The following is a 19,418-nucleotide window of genomic DNA, read 5'->3' as shown; positions in this document are numbered from 1 at the left end:
ACGAACACACACAAAACACACACTTACCACACTAATCATGAAAGGCACATCCAGCGCCATCCGGTCATACCAGTCCATGTTGGCAGCCATCATCCAGGAAGACGGATATTATCTTCCTGGATTATGGGATGCTCCTGGCATGATGGGATGGCCATGTGACTTCCGGTAGGCCGCACTGTGTACCTCCGCAAATCTGCTTGAATTCCGCAAATTTTTTATAGATTTGCGGAATTCAAGCGGTACAATACAAGTCTATGGGCACGGAATCGCCGCGATTCCGCAAATTAATGAACATGCTGCGTATTTTACCGCGAATCTTTTCCGCTGCGGAAAAATACTCAGTATGTGCACATAATTTCCGTTTTCCATTATAATTGATAGGATGCTTAATGTTAGCGTTTTTTTCGCGGTTTTATAGCGTTTTTATAGCGAAAAACCGCGGGAAAACCGCGATAAAAACGCTACGTGTGCACACAGCCTTAAAGCTCATGGCAGAAGAGGAGGAAAAAATAAGATTAGGTTTGATTGTTGTTCTTTTCTTTCTTTGCTATCTCAACATCTATTAGAAGAGTTAATAACATCCTCTAAAGATGAAGACCACATATAATACGTTATCATTCTTTCTTTCAGCCACAAAAGCTGTGGATAAAAAGGTGAAAAAGAAAAGAAAACGGCATCAGTTAGAAACTGATGAAGATGATAAAAGGGAAAAGAAAAAGAGGCCCAATTATTTTGTATCTCTGCCCATTACAAATGTAAAGGTAATTATTTTATTAATTTTTTTCTGCACTTGGACAAGGATATATATATTTTTTTCTAGTCAGGCTTTGTTCATATCTTGACTGTAGCTTCTAATAGATCTATACATGGGGAGCGTTTCTGGACCACTATCATCTTTATAGTTAAATATTGGCATACATCATTCATTGACCACAATGTTAAGAAAAATGCAGACTACTGGGCTTTTTTATATAGCTAACATAATGCTAGGCTAATGCATTCTAGCCCAATGGCTGCCGAAAGGACATTTTTTTGTGGCTTGTTTAGTGAAGGGAGAATACACGCCTTTTAGGCACATGTGCTGAGAATGACCAAAAAGTTAGGTAAATAAAGCCTGAAAATGACCTGACAGTTAAATAGGCTGGCACCTATTCCTCCCTGCCACCCCATACATGTGCACCCTAACCATGCATATATTCTCAGCATGGTGAGGCGAGTAAGCCGCTGCCAGATACCTTCACCAGTTTATCTTTACTGAGAGGAAATGTTTGGCGTGTTAAAATCCAACAGATTGATTCTTCTTTCCCCCAATATCTACCTTCACAGAAAAATAGACATTTCTATGCCTGATGAAGAGACCTGAGTAGTCTCGAAAGCTTGCAATTTGTTACCATCTTTTCAGTTAGCCATTAAAAGGTATCAACCACTGAGGACTCTCAATTCTAAATATTTTTCTATCTACTGGCTAGTCCCAAGATAGATATATTTCCTATATCAATCTTGGCAGATTCGCTCATCTCTAGTTTAAAGGTTACATCCAGTCTTCCTGAAATAAAACCTAGCTTAGTTAGGTGTTATGAAACTTTTAATCTTTTTACTGTTTAAACTGTCGGTTCAATAAACCTAGCAGTCAACTAGCCGTGCTTCTTCCTGTTGTAAGAGTCATGTCGGTCTGGTAGTCGGGGGCAGGTATATCTCGCCCAGGTATTTGTCCTATGTGAATTAGGCCGCTCAGTATCTTCAGGATACCGAGGGGTTAATAAGTGCAGGAATAAAGGCTGACCAGCTGGAGGTTTCAGGTGTCAGCCTGGGGCACACAGAATGTCTGTCTGTGTGAGACACATGTGAGTAAGAGCTGTGCTCATGACCTGTGTATGTTTGCTGGGTGGGAGTAGCCCCCCCAGTTGTTAGATAGGAACGTGTTTGTTTAGTAAGTGCCGGACAGGCAAGGATTTATTTTTATGATTTGTTTTCTGTATTTGCTTTCACTTTAATAAACCTGACCTGAGGTCAGTCTACCTGGAAACCTGCTGTCGCCTCAGAGTTTAATGCACAAACCACGTGACCTTTGACCCCAGCAAAGGCGATCCCGGAGTGTTTTGTTACATTGTGGTGGAGAACGCGGGCATCGCGTGGCACAGGCGACAGTATGGAAGACGTGGTGAAAGCCCTGGTACAGTCCACTGCCGTACAGCAGCAGGCTACTGCCGCACAGCATGAAGCTAATCGCTTGATGGCCGCACAGCTGAAGGAGTTAATGGACGTGACGACTGCAGACCGCCAGCTTCTCCAACAGGTGGCGCAGCGCTTGGTGAGCATGCCTGAGGCTAACCCGGAAGCAGAGTCCAGGAGAATCCATGTGAGTCGGTACTGGCAAAAGCTGACCGCAGAAGATGACGTCGAGGCGTACCTGACAACGTTTGAGCGGACAGCGTTGAGAGAGAAGTGGCCGAATGAACGATGGGCCGATCTAATTGCTCCGTTTCTCTCCGGTGAGGCCCAAAAAGCTTACCATGACTTGGACCCGGAAGTCGCTCAGGACTTTGAGAGGCTGAAAGCTGAGGTCCTGGCCCGGCTGGGTGTGACGACGGCTGTCCGTGCACAGAGGGTACATCAGTGGACCTATCAGCCAGATAAACCGCCGCGGTCGCAGATGTTCGACCTGATCTACTTGATAAAGAAATGGCTGCAACCCGAGGTACTGACAACTCCGGAGATAATCCAGCGGATCGTTCTGGACAAGTACCTGAGAGTACTACCACCGGCGCTGAAAAAGTGGGTGAGCCAAGGAAATCCCGCGACAGCGGATCAATTGGTGGACTTGGTGGAGCGTTATTCCGTGGCGGAAGGACTTCCTGATGATACCGCTACTACCCGAACTGTGCCTCCTCCTCGTGGAACCGGTAAGACTGTTCCAGGGACTGCGGGGGAAGGAAAATTGCCAAAAACTTTGGGGGAGGAACACTGGACTGCTCGCACCCCGAGATCAAGGGTGTCGGACTCTGGTTTCAATAGGGGGCCTGTTAGGTGTTTCCGTTGTCATGAGAAGGGCCATGTTTCTGCGAACTGTCCTGTTACCACTGAACCCATGCAGTGCGACGTTACGGACTCTAAGAAACGCATGTCTTTGGTTACACGGCTAGTGGGTGTGAATGCGGGTCAAAATGATACAGCGAAACACCTGCGTGAATTGTCTGTAGATGGGAAAAATGTTGTGGCATTGCTAGACTCTGGAAGTGTGGTGACTCTGGTGAAAGCCAGTCTGGTGGCACTTCCATCTGGTCCGTCTGATAAATTCTCTGTAACGTGTGTGTATGGTGACACCTGCTCATATCCTACAGCGGTCATGTGTATCTCCACTCCCTATGGGTCTGTGCAACACAAAGTGGGACTCGTTCCCACATTGTTACATGATATAATCCTGGGCAGGGATTTTCCTCATTTCTGGCAGTTGTGGGAGAATCAGTTGCTCCTTCACGGTAGCTGTAACCGTGAATCTTCCCCCATGCCATCTGGAGGTCCCGAGTTCCTAGACGAGACCCCACAGGAAGATGTTGCTGGGGAGGTTATTGAATCTAACCTTCAGTTCCCCTTCTCAGTTATGGCGGAGGAAACTGAGGAAACTCAGCGAGAGGCGGAGGCAGACGGTCATCCAGCACCCTGCCTACCCGATTTGGGAGTTCAGTTGGATGACTTCCACAGCGAACAAATGAAAGATCCTACCCTGACTCAGGCTAGGAAAAATGTAAAAGTGATAGATAGCGTACCCGTGGAACCTGACACTAGGCTAGCGTACCCGTACATGGTTCTTGAGAATGATTTACTCTACCAGGTAGAGAAAAAAGGGGAAGACACTGTGCAACAGTTAGTGGTACCCAAACCTTATCGGCGGAAGGTACTGGACCTGGCCCACGGACATATAATGGGAGGACACCTGGGGGTACAAAAAACCATAGAAAGGATATTGCATTGTTTTGTGTGGCCCGGAATACACAATGATGTGCGTAACTATTGTGAGTCCTGTCCAGAGTGCCAAATCTCGGCACCTAAACCTCGGTTCCGTAACCCTTTGGTACCCCTCCCTATTATTGGGGTCCCGTTTGAGAGAATTGGGATGGATTTGGTTGGGCCCCTTCCCCGGTCCGCACGTGGGCATCAACATATCCTCGTCATCATGGACTATGCCACTCGTTATCCCGAAGCCATCCCTTTGCGTAACACTGCTACCAAAACGATCGCCAAAGAGTTGGTACAAGTGTTTAGTCGGGTGGGAATTCCAAAGCAGATACTCACCGACCAGGGGACTCCCTTTATGTCAAGGGTGATGAAGGAGCTCTGCAGGCTCTTACAAATAGACCAGTTGCGTACGTCTGTCTATCACCCTCAAACAGATGGCCTGGTTGAGCGGTTCAATAAAACCTTAAAGCAGATGCTCCGGAAGGCGATAGACAAAGATGGGAAGAACTGGGATTACTTGTTACCCTATTTGCTGTTTGCCATTAGGGAAGTTCCCCAGTCTTCCACAGGATTCTCGCCTTTCGAGCTATTATATGCCCGTCGTCCCCGTGGACTGTTGGACGTCGCAAAAGAAACCTGGGAAGGTCAAGTCACTCCCTTTAAAACGGTGATAGACCATGTAACGCAAATGCAGGACCGGATTGCTGCTGTCATGCCCCTTGTTAGGGAACATATGTTACAGGCCCAGGGAGCCCAGAGGCAAAGTTATGATAGAGGCGCCAAGGTCCGTACGTTTGCACCTGGGGATAGGGTGTTGGTCCTAATCCCTACGGTGGATAGTAAATTTCTGGCAAAATGGCAGGGCCCCTTTGAGGTCATGGAACGAGTTGGAGAAGTGAACCAGACTGGTAAGAGAAAACCAGAGCAGATTTATCATGTGAATCTGATAAAACCCTGGAAAGACCGCGCTGCCCTAACAGCGGATCTGCCCCGTCCGGTTTGCTCACCTACCATACCGGAGGTACAGATTGCCGAGACTCTCTCGGAACGACAAAAATCTGAGGTTAAGCAGTTTTTGTTACAGAACCAACAGTTTTTCTCGGAAAAACCTGGCCAGACTAGGCTAGTGAAACATGAGATTGTCACAGAGCCTGGTGTCACAGTTCATGTGAAGCCATACCGGATTCCGGAAGCACGCCGTGAAGCCGTCTCCCGGGAGGTGAAGGCCATGTTGGACTTAGGAGTCATTGAAGAGTCGCACAGCGCCTGGTCCAGTCCAATCGTGTTGATACCTAAGCCGGATGGCTCTATACGGTTTTGCAATGACTTTCGGAAACTGAATGCGGTTTCTAAATTTGATGCCTACCCTATGCCCCGGGTCGATGAATTGATCGATCGGCTGGGTAAAGCCCGATATATTACGACCCTGGATCTAACAAAGGGGTACTGGCAGATCCCTCTGGCCGAGGCGGCCAGAGAGAAGACGGCATTTGCTACACCGGAAGGGCTGTTCCAGTATATCTACATGCCGTTTGGACTTCACGGAGCCCCAGCAACGTTCCAGAGATTGATGGATCGAGTCTTGAGGCCCCACAGGCAGTACGCCTCTGCCTACCTAGACGACATCATAATTTACAGCGTGGACTGGGAAGCTCACCTCCGGAAGGTACAGGCGGTGATTGATGACCTGAGAGACGCAGGCTTAACGGCGAATCCTAAGAAATGTCACATCGGCCTTGAAGAAGCCCGATACTTGGGCTACGTGATTGGCAGAGGAGTGGTTAAACCCCAGATCGACAAAATACAGGCAATTCAGGGCTGGCCGCAACCAGTGAACAAGAAACAAGTTCAAGCTTTCCTGGGCATTGCCGGCTATTATCGCCGGTTCATACCCAACTTTGCGGCCATGGCTACCCCCTTGACGGATCTTACCAAAGGGAAGGATTCCGTCATGGTAAAGTGGACTTCAGCGGCCGAAGAGGCCTTCCACAGTCTGAAACGGGCTTTGTGCTCTCAGTACTAGTGACTCCTGATTTCAGCAGCGAGTTTGTGGTGCAAACGGATGCTTCTGATACTGGTATCGGAGCTGTACTTTCCCAGGTGAGGGACGGAGTCGAACACCCGGTCCTCTACCTCAGTCGGAAACTGAATGTACATGAGCAGAGGTATGCCGTGATAGAAAAAGAGTGCCTAGCCATCAAATGGGCTCTCGACTCCCTCAAATATTACCTGGCAGGTAGGAAGTTTAGGCTGGTCACGGACCATGCCCCTCTCAAGTGGATGCACCTCCACAAGGACCGTAATAGTCGGGTGACCCGGTGGTTCCTTGCTCTGCAGGCTTACTCGTTCACGGTGGAGCACCGCCCCGGGGTGCAGATGGGGAACGCTGATGCCCTGTCCCGAGTACACTGTTTCGAGAGTATTCTTGCTCGACCTGAGTGGTCTGAGCAGGGGGGGAGGATATGTAAGAGTCATGTCGGTCTGGTAGTCGGGGGCAGGTATATCTCGCCCAGGTATTTGTCCTATGTGAATTAGGCCGCTCAGTATCTTCAGGATACCGAGGGGTTAATAAGTGCAGGAATAAAGGCTGACCAGCTGGAGGTTTCAGGTGTCAGCCTGGGGCACACAGAATGTCTGTCTGTGTGAGACACATGTGAGTAAGAGCTGTGCTCATGACCTGTGTATGTTTGCTGGGTGGGAGTAGCCCCCCCAGTTGTTAGATAGGAACGTGTTTGTTTAGTAAGTGCCGGACAGGCAAGGATTTATTTTTATGATTTGTTTTCTGTATTTGCTTTCACTTTAATAAACCTGACCTGAGGTCAGTCTACCTGGAAACCTGCTGTCGCCTCAGAGTTCAATGCACAAACCACGTGACCTTTGACCCCAGCAAAGGCGATCCCGCAGTGTTTTGTTACACTGTGTAGATAAAGGATGAGTTCCGTGTTGGAACAGACCAGTTTAATGCGTTTCGGGGTCATACTGACCCTTTTCTCAGGACAAATTAATATACACCTTTTAATAGGACATCATATTAAGAGCAAAAAAAAATCTAACAAAGGACATCAAACCGTGATATTGTCATACAATGAGTGTATCTCATATGTCACAGTTAATTTTGGGAAACATAAAAAAATATTATTGGGAATGGATCAGTTTTTGCTTTTACATAGTATTTGTTGCCTTATAGCTGAATCACTGCCTCCTTCACATTGTTGCAGTAATTCTGTATAATGGTTATTCTGTATCATCGTCTGCTCTTATAACAGTAGAATGATTATGCTGTTTGTTTCTTTTATGATTCATATAATTATTAATTAATTTATTTCTTCACATTCCATCTTAATTGATCACCAATTGTTAGTGATGTGATATACAAGTGTCATCCACATAAATGTTTTCCTGGAGTCACTTGGGACATGTCTGACACATCGCCTTTATAACGTTTGCTGCCACCATTATCTGACGAGTAACAACACCCTCCCTAAAAGAAGTTTCTGAAAGTCCTTATGGCGTCATTTTATGAATTTTGCGTTTGAGTAAAATTATTTTTAACCCTGTACATATAAATAAGGAATTAGTTTTAATTTGCAGCTTATCAATATTCACTCATTCAATCATCTATTTATTTATCCAAATCACTCACCAAATGTTAGCATATTTATGAAATTGTTATTCACATAATTTTAACTTTTTTATGACCTGTGACATTATAGACATGCCCATTGTATGACTTCATCCTGGTTTAGCACTCTTTTCTAGTTCAATTTTCACTGTAAACATGATGTCCTAACAAAAGATGTACCGTACACTAATTTGTCCTGCAGAAGGGGTCAGTTGAGCCCTGAAACGCATTGACTTTCAACCAATAAGTCAGTTATCTCTTCCTCTCCGAGCTCACCCATTCATTTACATCAGAAGTGTCGTAACCGAAACCCTTGCTCAGATACAATGGCTGTAAGCCCTCCTCTATGAACTGTAAGGACCACCAAAAGATGTGATGGTGTATTCCCAAGACATGCCACTGACCAGCAGGCGTCAAACCACTATTCTAGGGTGTGTGCAGTCCTTTAATATTTATGGATTTGGGATTGGTAATCAATCTCCTGCCACCCTTTTACAAGGCATTTGTTGAGTTGAAGTGGTCTTCTATGTACAGTACGCCCATGATTTTTACACGGCGAGGCTACTAGATAGTAATGAAAGATTCATGTCCCTGGGGCCACTTAATGCATTTACCGGCAGCTATTCAGACATCTGTCCTGCTGATATATTTATGAATAAAACATTTAATGTATGGTTAAATGTACTTGTCTTGAATCCTGTCTATTATTGTGTTGATTTATTAAAGGTATGTCCACTACTGGGCAACCACTTATTAATAGCCCAAGCAGAAAAAAAAAGACTGCATACATACCTTCCCGATTAGTGCCATTCCTTTGATCTCAGTGCTGTTTCCACCGCCACTCACCTGACATAAACAACGTCACTTAGCCGTCGGCAGCTGATTGGCTGCAGCCTTCAAGGCTTTGAGTGGAATAGTGAGGGCTGCAGCTGGTTGGTTGCAGCTGTCACGTGACATTATTTATACTAAAATGGCAGAATGGCGCTGGTCTGGGAGGTAAGTATACCTTAGGTTTTTATTTTTTGCTGCAACCTACAACAATTTGTATGAGGTTGTCTAGTCATGGACAAGCCTTGAGAATTTGCTATTGTTTTGTTCTATTTATTTCACAGAATTGTTTTATTTTTTTTCTGCACATGACCAGATTCTTGATGACATTAAGACTATTCAGAATTCTGTGCTGGAAAAAGAAGAAAGACTCTCCAGTGCTATGATTCCTCAGGGGTCTTTCCACTTGACCCTCTTTGTGATGCACTTAGCCAGTGAAGAGGAAGTTGCTCTGTAAGTAGATCCAAGACTGAACATATGGTAAGCTGTGCTGTCAACTGGTAACATGGAAACCTTCTCCAAGATCCTATCCCAATATGTAGTAGGTGTAATAATATTAGCCAATACCTCCAATTAGAAATGTAGTATAGTTTTTTTATTCACTATCTCTCTTTCCGCATGTGCAGGCATTGCAGGACCTTAGGTATCCATGGCTATGAATGACCACTAGCAACTAGCTATCACTTTATCAGTGGAAGTAACCATGGATACCTAAGGTCCTGCAAATGATGATCAGGTAAAGCGCTATATTAGATAGTAACATAAATACCTGAATCCATAGTCCTCAAGAGATCAATGTTGTCTATAGGTATTTATCTTATATAGAGCCCTATATAGTGGTCGTATTTTCACTCACCTACACTACATTGCATGGATAGTTAAACAGTTAAACAGGATTAAAGAACAAAAAATTGGGAGTGCTTCTTTAAATGTACTGTCATGACCACAGTTTTCTAATTATAGTATAAATCTTAAAAGAATTAGTACATTTATATTTTGTATTTATTATATTTGCAGAGCAACAAGTGCACTTTTGGACAGCAAAAGGCCAATTGAAGAAATCCTTCAGGGAAACCTTTTAGTTCTGTCATTTTGTGGAATCTCCGACTTTAGGCATCAAGTCACATATGTCAATGTAACAAATGAAGCCTGCAGAGCTGCCCTTAAACAAATAGCCGGTGAGGAGGTCCTTTTCTGTTGGAATACAAATGATAAAATTGGCTATTGTATAATACATTCTTCATATCTGTATTTTCATATTAACCAGCGAACTACAGATAGAGTAGTTGGACAGTGTTATTTAAAGAGAGCCTGTTATATTGAAAACGGGTGAATAGAGTGTTATAAAGCAGGAGGAGCTGATCAGATTCATGTACATTTTTGTAGAAAATCTTTAGTAAAAATTTTATTTATTGAATTCCCTGGTGTTTGTATTATAGAGTCCAGTGGGTGGTCCTCTTCAATGATTGACAGTCTTCCCTGCATGTCTTTACATCCAGAGATAGCTATCAGTCACTGAGTAGGACCGCCCACTGGACTCTTATGTATACACCCACTGGGCTCTTATGTATACAAACACCAGGGATTTCAGTGAATAGAAAATATTAGTTATGCTGAATCTTTTAAAGCAAACCTATATATCATTTTTCTTAGCTTCCCCTTCGGTATACCGGATTGCATGTATAGTGTGACTGATTCCCTTTAAGTGGTGCCTTATTAGCCACATATGATGCCATGTATCTTGTTTCAGTACAGATGAGGAAAAAATGCTTTTTATATCTGGTGACTTATCAGGTGTTCTTAAGCAGTGTTCAATCATTCTTTCTTTTTTCCCTACACAGACTAGAGATGTGTTTGGATCATTTATCATTTTTAGTGTAAAGAAATTCACACACCAGTGTCAACTTGACTAGAAAACAAAATATTAATCCTTGGCTCTGCATAGTTTGGATATGTCTCAATAGAGGGGTTTGTGCCACTTTTACATCTATTATATGGAAGCCTTATATGATGGAATGGTTGAGGCAGTTGGGGACACAATTCTCAAAAAGTTGATCCCCACACAACCCCCACCTAGCATATCTTAAAGGGAATCTGGCACCACAAAAACGCTATTAACCTGCCGATATGGGGTTAATCTGCAGGTTAATAGCATTATTAAATTGCTCAGTGTCTGCACTTAGCCTAATGCTGCAGGGAGAAAATTAACTTTATTCACCCCTGCAGCATTTGAGTTTCAGTCACAGGGCAACACTGGCGCATGTTCAGTCACTGCTCTGTATAAAGAGAGCAGCAGCTGTAACCGCGCCTGTGGCACTAGCTGATAGCAGGCCCCAAAACAGAGCTTCTGCACTCTATAATTATAGATTATTAAGTATTAATTAATATTATATTATTAATTAATTATTAATGATTAATTATTGATTATAGTCAGAGAAGTGACTGAACCCGCGCTGGCGTAGTGCCAGTGACTGAAACCGAATAATGTCGTGGAGAATAAAGTTTATTTTCTCCCCACGGCGTTGGCCTACGTACAGGTGCCGGGCAGGTTAATAACAATTAACCTGCTGATTAACCCCATATATGCAGGTTAATATAGTTTTTCTGGAGACAGGTTCCATTTAACACAATTAACCTGCTGATTAACCCCATATATGCAGGTTAATATTGTTTTTCTGGAGACAGGTTCCTTTTAAAGGCATATTTTGATACTCAAAGTAGTTGTCCCACGAACAAAGTATACTTTAATCAATACATCTAATAGTAATAATAATTTCCACAATTGGATGTGTGTAAATGAAATGTCCCTGTGCTGAGATAATCTTATAAATATGCCTCTGCTATGTACTGTGTAATGGCCGTGTCTGACCGTACAGGGACATGGTGTGATCATACCACAGTTCCTGGGCAGGGGGGCAGTAAAAGAGAGGCTACAGACAGGCTTCTCTCTGTGAAGTAAAACCTGTTTAAAAACAAGTAGCTAATGTTTTACCTTACAGAAAGTCAGCTGTGATCCCTTGTAAGGTCTGTGCACTTTTGTGTACTCCTCTCCCGAAGAGCTGTGGTATGATCAGACCATCTCCCTGTACGGTCAAACACGGCCATTACACAGCACACAGCAGGGCACATAAATAAAATTATCTCAGCACAGGAATATTTTTTTTGCACACATCCAATTGTGGAAATTATTATTATTCCAAGATCTATTAATTAAAATATGCTTTTGTTTGTGGGTCAACCCCTTTAAATTTCTGAGTTTAGTTACCATAATTCTTTCTTTCTCGCCTCATTGGAGGACACAGGTAACCATGGGTGTATGCTGTTGTCACTAGGAGGCTGACACTATGCAAATAAAGAAAAAGTAACTCCTCCCCGGCAGTATACACCCTCCGACAGGCACCAGGCAACTCAGTTTTTGCTTAGTGTCTGTAGGAGGCGGACCTGGATCTAACCCCAGATACGCATTTCTTTTACAGGGATTTGTTTTGTTTATTAACCTTTTCCCTTTCTTTTTCCGATTTTTCCTTCAGGGTAACAGGGTGCAGTTTTCTCACCCTTTTTTCCCCACTTTGAGCGACCGAGAGAGCAGTGTGGTATCACCCACAACGCACCCTCTCAGACCTGCTGGGCAGGACTTCGTCCCCTGTCACCCATTCGGGTGTTCAGGGTGACCTTCTTCCTCGGTGGCCAGTCCTGCCCGTTTTCCCCTCCTCATCCCTCTCCTCGGAGTGGGCTGAGAGGAAGACGGTGGTCACTTCCAGTGACCCTCTCCCCCTAACCGTCTTCTGCGCCGGAGAGTTCGTGGCGCGGTAAGGAGGACTTCTTCCAGGACCCTCTAGTCTACAAGGGATCCTGATGGTTCCTCATCTCCAGGTAAGGGATCTTCAATCAACAAAGCCCCCCCCCGCCCCCCTTCCTTCCCTCTCCCTGCCCTGCAGCGATCTCCATATAGCTTACCAGGCTTCCCCTGTGATAGGAGAGAGGGTTGCATTTTCAGGCGCTGGGTCGCGCTAAACCGCGGGGAAAGGCTTCACATTAACGCCGGCATTCTTTCCCGCCATTTTTTTCTCTGTCTCTCCCGGCTTTTCTCCTTTTTTGGCGCTTGAGCGCCCTCTGGTGGCTGCCGGCATTCTTGCGGCCAGGAGTTTTTTCATCTCCCGGCTTTTTCTTCACTTTCTTTTTGGCGCTTGAACACCCTCTGGTGGCGGCCGGTATTATTACGGCCGGGAATCTTTCAGTGCTGTTGGGGGCATTTCTTCTGCTTCCCCCTTCAGCGCTTGTGCCTGCCCACAGCGTCGCGCTGTCTCAGCGCTCTTTTTACTGCTTCCTGCTCCCTGTCAGCGTCTGCTCACCACGTGGGACAGAAGTTTTTCGGGGGAACACAGGCACCTGCAGCTGCCGCTGTCACTGGTTTTTCGTCAGGCTCAGCGCTACTGCTCTCTCGGGCTCTACTCCTCCCGGCAGTACTTCTCCACTCTAGGACAAGGTAATATCCACCTATGTCCGACCCCACCCCGGCCTTTGCCACTACGGCCATCCATTACGCCTGCGCTCACTGTAAGAAAAAGTGGGCCTCAGGTCAGCCTTCACATCATGTCAGCCCCTCAAGAAGCTCCTAGGTTCCGGGATGAGTGCACCCCCCCCTCCCCCGGAGAGGGCTGTTGCAATGTCTCAGTCAGTGTCTGACCTGACTAAGGTTTCTCAGTCCCTGGTCCAGGCACTTGAACGTATCCTGCTTCTCTCTAATGCAACCAGTGCCACGAACGCCTCACACGGCCATTCGCTCGCAACTGTCCTAGACCCTCACAGAGGCAGACCGGACAAAAGAGACAGAAAACGGACCTTATCTAGATCCTTGTCCAGTTCCCTGGACGGGATTCCCCTATCTGCCCGTTCCCCCTCCTCGCAGGCGGACGTCGGGTCTGATCTATCCTCTCAGTCGGAATCTGACTCTGATGCAGATCAGACTTCCGAAACACAGGAGATGGTTGATAGCCTTATTTCGGCTATCATTCAGACGCTTGATCTTAAGGAGGTTGAAGCGAGCTCTCAGGACGTCTCCGTTGCGTTTAAACGGATTAAATGTCCTTCTAGGTTTTTTCCTAATCACAGGGAGTTTGACAACACTACCTCTACACACTGGGAAAACCCTGGCAAGCGTTTCCCTGGCAGGAAACGGCTTGACGTGTTATACCCTTTTCACTCTGACCTTGTCTCCAAATGGTCCGAGTCTCCTAAGGTTGACCAGCCCGTCTCCAGGCTATCCTCGCAGACGGTTCTGTCTATCCCGGACGCGGCTTCCCTTAAGGACCCCATGGACAGGCAAATCGAGGCATTAGCAAAATCAGCATTTGAGGCTTCCGGAGCCTCCCTTTGCCCTAGTTTCGCCTCGTCCTGGGTAGCCAAGGCTGTGTCAGCCTGGGCCAAAACCCTGCGCAGGGGCATTTTGGCCTCTGCTCCTGCTGAGGAACTGTCTGATTTGGTGGATCAGATTTATCTTGCAGGAAAATATCTCATAAATGCCTCCCTTGATGCAGCTTGATGCAGCTCCACCAGGGCTAACAGCAACATTGTGGCCATTCGCCGGATTCTCTGGCTAAAAGCGTGGAACGCTGACCCCGCCTCTAAAAAATCCCTCACTGGTCTGCCCTTCCAGCTGGATCAAATGATCTCGGACGCTACGGGTGGTAAGAGTACCTCCTTACCCCAGTCCAAGCCTAAACGTCCCTTCAACAGGAGGGGCCCCCAGTCCTTTCGGTCCTTCGCCTCCTCAGGAAACCCCAACCAGGACCGTTCTTCCTCGCAAGGGGACCGAAGGAAACCTTCTTTCAGGCCTCCACCGGGCTGGAGAGCTAAGAGCCACCCCGCAAGACAATCTGGATCTCGAGGCCACAGGTCCTTTAATAAATGATGGGTCGCCCCCACCTGGAAATCCCTCCAGGGTGGGAGGCCGACTTCTCCTGTTCTCAGAGGTGTGGCTATTGGTAGTCGACTGGGTTAGGGAGATCGTCACTTCGGGCTACAAGATAGAATTTTCTTCGCCCCCAGGAAGACGTTTCCTCCTCTCTCGTCCTCCCAAACAGCCCTCCCATCTCTCAGGACTTCTCCAGGCCATCGAGTCGCTCCTCGCCTCAGGAGTCGTAGTTCCGGTGCCTCATCGCGAGAGGTTTTTGGGTTTTTACTCAAACCTGTTCGTGTTTCCAAAAAAGGACGGTTCTCTCCAATTTTGGATCTCAAGCGGCTGAACCGCCATCTCCGGATTCGGCATTTTAGGATGGAATCTCTACGCTCGGTGATCGCGTCCATGGAACCGGGGGAGTTTCTGTGTTCCGTGGATATCCGAGATAGTGATGACGTCACTATTTGCGTACGACATCAGAGATTCCTCCGGCTCGCGATCCAGGGTCATCACTATCAGTTCACGGCCCTCCCTTTCGGTCTGGCGTCTGCGCCCAGGGTCTTTACGAAGGTCATGGCCATCCTACGTTCAAAGGGGATTCTTGTAATCCCATACCTTGACGACCTCTTGATCAAGGGTCCGTCCCGTTGGGATTGCAGCCAGAGCCTCCAGCTTACTCTAGACACTCTTCTTCGCCTCGGCTGGATAATCAACTACCAGAAGTCTTCCCTGATTCCATCTCAGCGGCTGGAGTTCCTGGGAATGGAATTCGATACCTCTCAGGCTCAGGTCTTTCTCCCTAAGGAGAAGTTCCTTTCTCTTCGTTGGGGGGTCAGAGCACTAAAGAACCCGAATTCTCCGTCTCTCCGCCTCGCCATGAGGGTTCTGGGAAAGATGGTCGCCTCCATGGAGGCGGTCCCCTACGCCCAGTTCCACTCTCGTGCCCTCCAGCTGGCCCTTCTGTCAGCCTGGGACAGGAATCCACTTTCCCTGGATCACCCGTTTCGCCTCTCTCTCAAAGTGAAACAGTCTCTCTCTTGGTGGACGCTGTCCACCTCCATGCTGCGCGGGAGGTCATTTCTCCCTGCCCACTGGCAGGTGATCACCACCGACGCCAGTCTCCAAGGTTGGGGAGTAGTTTTTCTCCACCTCACGGCCCAGGGCCGCTGGACTGCTCAGGAGGTGCGCCTCCCTATCAACCTCTTGGAAATCAGAGCCATCTTCCTAGCCCTCATCCGCTAGGAGTCTCTCCTTTCAGGGAAACCGGTCCGCATTCAGTCGGACAAGGCCACGGCCGTGGCTTACGTAAACCATCAGGGAGGGACTCGCAGCACACAAGTCATGGCGGAAGTGGCAAAAATTCTGCGTTGGGCGGAGGGTCACATTCCCTTTCGGTCAGCCGTCCACATTTCAGGGGTGGACAATTGGGAAGCCGACTTTCTAAGTCGCCAGGGCATCGTGGCGGGCGAGTGGTCTCTTCCCGCAATCTTCAGCCAGATTTGCCAGCGGTGGGGCGTTCCAGACGTCGACTTGATGGCCTCCCGGGCTAACCAAGGTTCCCCGGTACGTCTCCAGATCTCGGGATCCCATGGCTGTCGAATGCGACGCTCTCGTAATCCCGTGGACTCCGTTCCAGATGCCCTATCTGTTCCTACCCCTCCCCTTGATCCCAGGGGTCGTAAAAAAGATCAAGACAGAAGGGGTCCCCGTACTCTTAGTAGCTCCAGATTGGCCTCGCAGGGCCTGGTATGCGGAACTGGTGAATATGCTATCGGACGTTCCGTGGAGGCTTCCGGATCTTCCGGACCTTCTTTCGCAGGGGCCCCTCTTCCACCTGAATTCTCGGTCTCTGAATTTAACAGTATGGCCGTTGAGGCCGCGGTCCTGAAGAACGCAGGTTTTTCTCATAGCGTCATACAGACTATGATTAGGGCAAGAAAACCGGCTTCCTCGCGTATTTACCACAGGTGTTGGAAGGCTTTTTTCCTGGGGTGTCAGGACAACAATTTGTTTCCTATGACCTTTTCCCTTTCTTCCCTTCTCAGCTTCCTTCAAAGGGCCTAAATGCGGGTCTTTCCCTTAGCACCTTGAAAGGTCAGATTTCCGCTCTGTCCATTCTTTTTCAAAGAGACCTGGCTTCCCTGCCTCAGGTGGGGACCTTCATCCAGGGGGTCGCTCATATAGCTCCCCCTTATCGTTCTCCTGTCGAGCCTTGGGGTCTCAACCTCGTCTTAGACGCCCTCCAGCGTGCCCCCTTTGAACCGCTTCAGGACGTTTCCTTCTCGCTTCTATCCTAGAAGGTAGCCTTTTTGGTCGCCATCACTTCCATTAGAAGGGTGTCAGAGCTGGCGGCATTATCCTGTCGTTCTCCCTTTCTAGTCCTGCATCAGGACAAGGTGGTTCTTTGTCCGATTCCTTCCTTTTTACCGAAGGTTGTCTCATCTTTTCACATCAATGAGGACATTGTCCTCCCTTCCCTTTGCCCTTCCCCGGTTCATCTCCTGGAGAAATCTCTTCACAGGTTGGATGTGGTCAGGGCTATCCGAATTTACCTCGCCAGAACTGCCTCTTTTCGTCAGGCCGATCCTCTGTTCGTCGTCTCGGATGGGCGTTGAAAGGGACTCCTCGCCTCCAAGTCCACAATTGCTCGTTGGATCCGTTCGGCGGTTCTGGAGGCATACCGTGTTCAAGACAAACGGCCCCCTTCGGGAGTAAAGGCTCACTCTACCCGGGCTGTGGGAGCTTCCTGGGCAGTTCGTCACCAAGCTTCAGCCTCGCAGGTTTGCAAGGCCGCAACGTGGTCATCCATTCACACCTTTGTAAAATTCTACAAGGTGCATACTCAGGCTTCTGCGGATGCGAGCCTGGGTAGGAGGATACTGCAGGAGGCGGTTTCCGACCGGCCGACCTAACTCCTCTTTTTCTGCAGAATATCCCACCCTAGGGACTGCTTTTGGACGTCCCATGGTTACCTGTGTCCCCCAATGAAGCGAGAAAGAAAGAGGGATTTTTGGTTCTTACCGTAAAATCTCTTTCTTGGAGCCTTCATTGGGGGGCGCAGCACCCTCCCTTGAAGTTGTACCGTGTTGGCCAATTGGCCGTTGTTGTGGGTTGGTACATAGGTTGAGTTTTATATTACCTGTTCCTACTACTGCTTTTGCACCAACTGAGTTGCCTGGTGCCTGTCGGAGGGTGTATACTGCCGGGGAGGAGTTACTTCTTCTTTATTTGCATAGTGTCAGCCTCCTAGTGACAACAGCAAACACCCATGGTTACCTGTGTCCCCCAATGAAGGCTCCAAGAAAGAGATTTTACAGTAAGAACCAAAAATCCCTCTTTAGTATCACTTTGAACATGCAGTGTCGGTATTGGTTTGTAAATTTAAGAAAAAAAAATACTTACTTTAAAATGTCTCAACAGAAACCACAGGGAAGATTTTTATGGAAAAAGGTATTTCTGTAACTGGAAGTAAAGATTTTGTGCCGCATTTGACCTTCATGAAGTTATCAAAAGCACCGAAGCTGCGCAAGCAGGTGAGCTCCAATTACTTGTTCCACGACTGTACAATAGGAGTCATAAACCTTTCCGAGAAAGTAATTTGACATAGAATGATTGAGTGTCATATTATTTGCTAATTATAAATCCTGGGTAAATTAAATATGCTACACTGTACAAGAAAAATGGCCACAAATGGAGCGCACATGTATCTGTACCTCTTTCACAATAGATAGTTAAAACAATTTTTTCATTATTGATGGATAAATAATGGCACATTGCCAACATAATCCAGAATGAAAAATAACTGCCGTGTCCAAATTTTATAGCCAAACACTGTACTGGCTACTGCCATCATTCCTTAGAAAATGAATGAAGAGATGGTGCATGCATAACCACCTGTCCATTAAAGGGGAATCTGACCGTAGGATCTACCATCCTAAGTTGTGTCTATGGGCATGAAGGGCATAGGAAGCGTCCCCTGGTACAGCTATAGCCATAATGAGCCTAATTATTACAATGTCATGGTTTTTTCCTGCTAATAAACCCCATAAGAAATGCAGTCTCCTCTTCCCCCCCAAAAAAATCAAAACATTGTTACAGCCCCAAAATGGTACCATCATGAACTACAGGTTGTAACAAAAAACAATCAATTAAATGGCTAGATGGACTTGTAAGTAAAAAAGTAATTTAAATGTTTTTAAAAAGTGTTATTTTATAAAATTAGTAAAAAATGTGATTGTGTGAGAATAGTGACAAACAGAATGAGGTCATTATATTATGCACAGAAAAACCACACTTCTCTACAATATGCAGATAATTTTTCATGTGGGCATTTTTTTTGTGCATGTATATGGCAGTGGTTTATTTTCTGTATCTAATTTTTATGTGGGCTGTTTCAAAGAACTGTAGAATGAAGGTAATTACTTGTTATTCTCATCACACAGTGAATGTTGTAAAAATGTAAACCAGAAAAACAATTGCAAAACTGCAGAATTGCTTTCTGTTTTACTTCTTTCACCCCACAAAAGTAAATATTTTGTAATTGGTTATAAGGTACATTAAATTCTGTTATTACAGAACACAACTCCTACATTACCTCATGATTGGTTTTTCTGCACATAAATGCATTTTTTTCATGTAGCGAGCGCCTCAGTGCTGCACAGTTGCCAGCCATCTACTCTCTTTAAATGGAAGGTTACCTATCCTCAGCAGTCTAGCAGAAGTATACAGTACAGACCAAAAGTTTGGACACACCTCATTTAAAGATTTTTCAGTATTTTCATGACTACGAAAATTATACATTCACACTGAAGGCATCAAAACTATGAATTAACACATGTGGAATTATATACTTAACAAAAAAGTGTGAAACAACTGAAATTATGTCTTATATTCTAGGTTCTTCAAAGTAGCCACCTTTTGCTTTGATGACTGCTTTGCACACTCCTGGCATTCTCTTGATGAGCTTCAAGAGGTTGTCACCGGGTATGGTTTTCACTTCACAGGTGTGCCATGTCAGGTTTAATAAGTGGGATTTCTTGCCTTATAAATGGGGTTGGGACCATCAGTTGTGTTGTACAGAAGTCTAGTGGATACACAGCTGATAGTCCTACT

At 46.4% G+C, this 19,418-nt stretch overlaps 1 protein-coding gene across 2 annotated transcripts in view; it reads left to right on the top strand.

The window, feature by feature from the left end:
• The window catches only part of AKAP7 (A-kinase anchoring protein 7), a 173,256-nt gene that overhangs the window by 20,994 nt on the left and 132,844 nt on the right, over positions 1 to 19,418 (top strand). For both annotated transcript variants that reach the window (XM_077289356.1, XM_077289357.1), the window contains exons 3-6: positions 631 to 761; positions 8,724 to 8,860; positions 9,425 to 9,585; positions 17,727 to 17,839. In XM_077289356.1, the coding sequence (XP_077145471.1) occupies positions 631 to 761; positions 8,724 to 8,860; positions 9,425 to 9,585; positions 17,727 to 17,839 (542 nt within the window). The remainder of the gene's footprint in view (positions 1 to 630; positions 762 to 8,723; positions 8,861 to 9,424; positions 9,586 to 17,726; positions 17,840 to 19,418) is intronic.

This window comes from Ranitomeya variabilis, chromosome 2 (genome assembly GCF_051348905.1).
Source record: "Ranitomeya variabilis isolate aRanVar5 chromosome 2, aRanVar5.hap1, whole genome shotgun sequence".
Taxonomy (NCBI): domain Eukaryota; kingdom Metazoa; phylum Chordata; class Amphibia; order Anura; family Dendrobatidae; genus Ranitomeya; species Ranitomeya variabilis.
This window is presented reverse-complemented; position numbering and strand designations above follow the sequence as displayed.